The sequence below is a fragment of the Austrofundulus limnaeus genome, unplaced genomic scaffold (assembly GCF_001266775.1).
Source record: "Austrofundulus limnaeus strain Quisiro unplaced genomic scaffold, Austrofundulus_limnaeus-1.0 Scaffold1483, whole genome shotgun sequence".
Taxonomy (NCBI): domain Eukaryota; kingdom Metazoa; phylum Chordata; class Actinopteri; order Cyprinodontiformes; family Rivulidae; genus Austrofundulus; species Austrofundulus limnaeus.
The window spans coordinates 33,505-36,994 of NW_013953885.1; the positions used below are offsets into that span (position 1 = coordinate 33,505).

The following is a 3,490-nucleotide window of genomic DNA, read 5'->3' on the forward strand; positions in this document are numbered from 1 at the left end:
AAGGTAAAAATAATAAAACAAGGTCTTTGTCTGCAATGATTAGATATGTTTTTTATTATTGTCATTAGTGATTATCTCAATTTCGGCTAAAAGAATTGACAAAATCCTACATACTSTGCCTTTAAGGTGCTTACTCCTAGTCATAAAACRATTTCAGATAACTGGAATGTAAGTGTGGTAAAGCCAGATAAATGTAATATCTGCCTGCCATACCATGAGCTTCTGCCTGCTGAACTTATCGGCTGCTGCTCTGTTACGCTCTCATCTTCATCATCAGAGCAGAACAAGCTGACTATTACATTAGCAAGATGGATTTATAACTGAACGAACGTCCAGATCTTTTTTTATCATCTCTGTGGGTGACAATACATAAAAAACAAGTTTTTTCTCTGACAACTTGGGTGTGAAAAAAACTAGTTTACGCTCTGCGTGATGTGCAGCGGGAGGGGGGGATTTTGAGGATTTATTCTCTCTATAAGTGTTTTAAAACACTATATTTTTTCATTTATTTTCAGAATATTTAGAACTCCTCCTGCTCAGTTGTCTCTGCACTCGCAGCCCTGTTGACACAGGTGCGATGATGTAACTGATGACAGGATGGTAGAGGGTAAATTTCTACCGTAGGCCAACTTCATATCGTTTCTACCGTCTATCACATATACYGYGCAGCCCTAATTCTGAGGTTATTCAGTGTTCACAATTTTTTTTATGATTTTATCTTTTATTTTCCRTAACATTTTAGCAACAAAGATTTTTTTCTGCACAGAGTTTGTGTTGCATACTGTACATCATAGGTTCTCAATATCAGCAATCAGAAATGCCTGTTAGCAAAGCGTTCACAAACTGCTTAAAACGGTGTTAATAAATAGCACTTAAATACAATCAAAGAGACAAACCGAAGTAAGGTTTATTAAACCAATTAAGAAGCAGATCGAACACTTGCCCTAATCTAGCACTGGAACCTCTTTGGTGGACTCCCTCTACCCATGATCCTGTCCTCCTTAATAAGAATCAACTTAAACTACAGTTGTGGTACCTGATTGTTCTGGACACGTATTGTCCCAGGTGACAGAGCTTGAGTTACCATCTGGCCTTGAGGAGTAACAACTGTGACTGGCTGGTAAACTGTGCCTCCTGAAACAAACACACACACACACACACACACCTCAGAGAAACGTGACAAGATGTCAGCTCCATTTATATATACTGTATTACTGGATTGGACATCTCCTATTGGTGCTATTGTGTACTTAAAGGCCATTTTACTATGTGTCGATTGTGGATGTAAGAATGCTGTGTCCATGCTGTAGATCACAGCATTACTACACCATTTTGTGTCTTTACAACGCAAAATTTTCAATATCATGTGAATATGCAATGTTTAATTACACACAATGGTAGTATTCAATCAGAATCAGAATGAAAATACTTTATTACTTTATTGACCCCCGAGGGAAAGTACAGGTATTACAGCTGCAACCGTTCAGATCAGAGAAATGTGAAAAGAAATAAGCACACTAGAATAAAATATGTATAAACACAGAGGATTACAAAATAAGTACAMTTATATACACAAAAACAATGTAAAATAAAAATAAATAGAAATATTAAGAAAATGTGTACAGCATGGTATATTGCACGTTTGGTGAGTGTCACTGGTAAAATAGAGTAAATTTAATATAAAACAAAGGCTAAAAATAATAAAAATGTACAAATGTATAAATGTAAATGTACAGGTGATCTAGTTTCACATGTTTAGGGAGGAGTTATAGAGTTTGATGGCCACTGGTAGGAAGGACCTCCTGAAGCGCTCTGTGKTGCATTTTGGTGGAATGAGTCTTTTGCTGAATGTGCTTCTGTAGAGAGGATGGTAAACATTGTCCATGCATCTTCTCTGACACTGCTGTCAGGGAGTCCAGCTCTAYTCCCACAACATCATCCTGAGCATCGTTTGGGAGATGTTAAAGGACCTCAGACGTCTCAGAAAATTGAGACGACTTTGGCCTTTCCTATAGACCAGGGCTATTCAATTAAATTTCTCTGGAGGCCACAGTTACTGCAGGCCAATGGCACAGGGACCGAACATCCAGCAATTAAAGTCATTATGTAAAGAAACCAACTATTACAAGATCTGTTACCTTTGAAACAGTTTATTTTACTGCATTTAACTATGAATACATACAATATACACAAACCTATGTAATAAAAGAAGTCATAATAAAACAAAAACAAAAAGAACACATTCTGCCTCTTATTTACCACAAATAATATTTTGACAKCTCTGACTTACCAAAATTTTAAACCAATTTTATTTTCACTTTCATAGTTTTATCTTCAACTGCTTGTAGTTTTAACTGTCTTGGGTGTTCATACAAATGGTTTTTACCAGCTTGTAGCCAAGATTCTGACATTTCTGTAGATACCAAGCAAGTCTATGTTTAACTAAAAGAACTTCGAGTAATTAAAGTAGAAAACCTGGGTTTTGGGCTTAAGAGATGAATGAACCAATTAGCGGGCCGAACTTTGGTCACTTGGGGGCCGGATGTGGCCCGCGGGCCTCCAGTTGAATAGCCCTGCTATAGACGACCTCTGTGTTTTTGACCCARTCCTGTTGTGCACCCCCAGACATTTATAATCCTCCACTGTGTCTACATTGACCCATCTGATGGACAAAGGGGTCAAAGGTGTCTTGTTCCTCCTCAGATCCACCACCAGTTCTTTTGTCTTGGCCACATTGAGCTGTACGTGGTTCAGCTCGCACCAGGAGACAAAATCCTTCATTGTTGTCCTGTACTCGTCCTCATCACCACCGCTGATACATCCAACTAATCCTGAGTCATCAGAAAACTTCTGAAAATGGCAGTTCTCTGTGCCATAGTGGAAGTCCGTGGTGCATAAAGTGGAATGAAGAGAGGACAGTTCCCTGTGGGGCTCCGGTGTTACTGACCAGACTTTCAGACACACAGTTCTGTAGTCGTAAATACTGTGGCCTGCCAGTCAGGTAGTCCGTAATCCAGGACACAAGGGGGGCATCCACTTGCATCTTTTTTATTTTATTCCCCAGGAGAGCAGGCTGAATTGTGTTGAACGCACTGTGGATCCCGTGAGTCCACCACCCTGAGCTAGCTGGGTGACAGCCTGGAAAAAGCACAGTGTTAAAGCTAAACTTCCCGACAGTCAACCGTTGAAGTTTCTAATCGATTCTCCTCACTCAGTGACACTCCGGCTGAGAAACAGACCCTGGTTATTGGCAGCTCCCTAGTCCGAAATGTGGATATAGGGACTCCAACAACCATGATAATGCATTCCAAGAGCCAGAGCGGGCGACTTGGAATCCTATCTGAAACTACTGGCTAATGATAATACTAGGTACTGTAAGACTGTAATTCATGTCAGTGGTAATGACACTAGGTTACGTCAATCAGAGGTTACAAAAAATTAACGTTGCATCGGTCTGTAACTTTGCAAAGACTATGTCAGACTCTAGTTT

At 39.7% G+C, this 3,490-nt stretch overlaps 1 protein-coding gene across 2 annotated transcripts in view; it reads right to left on the reverse strand.

Annotated features, from left to right (window-relative positions):
- Nucleotides 1–3,490, reverse strand: part of LOC106535536 (homeobox protein PKNOX1) — a 39,419-nt gene that overhangs the window by 12,703 nt on the left and 23,226 nt on the right. For both annotated transcript variants that reach the window (XM_014032572.1, XM_014032573.1), the window contains exon 7: nt 1,037–1,134. In XM_014032572.1, the coding sequence (XP_013888026.1) occupies nt 1,037–1,134 (98 nt within the window). The remainder of the gene's footprint in view (nt 1–1,036; nt 1,135–3,490) is intronic.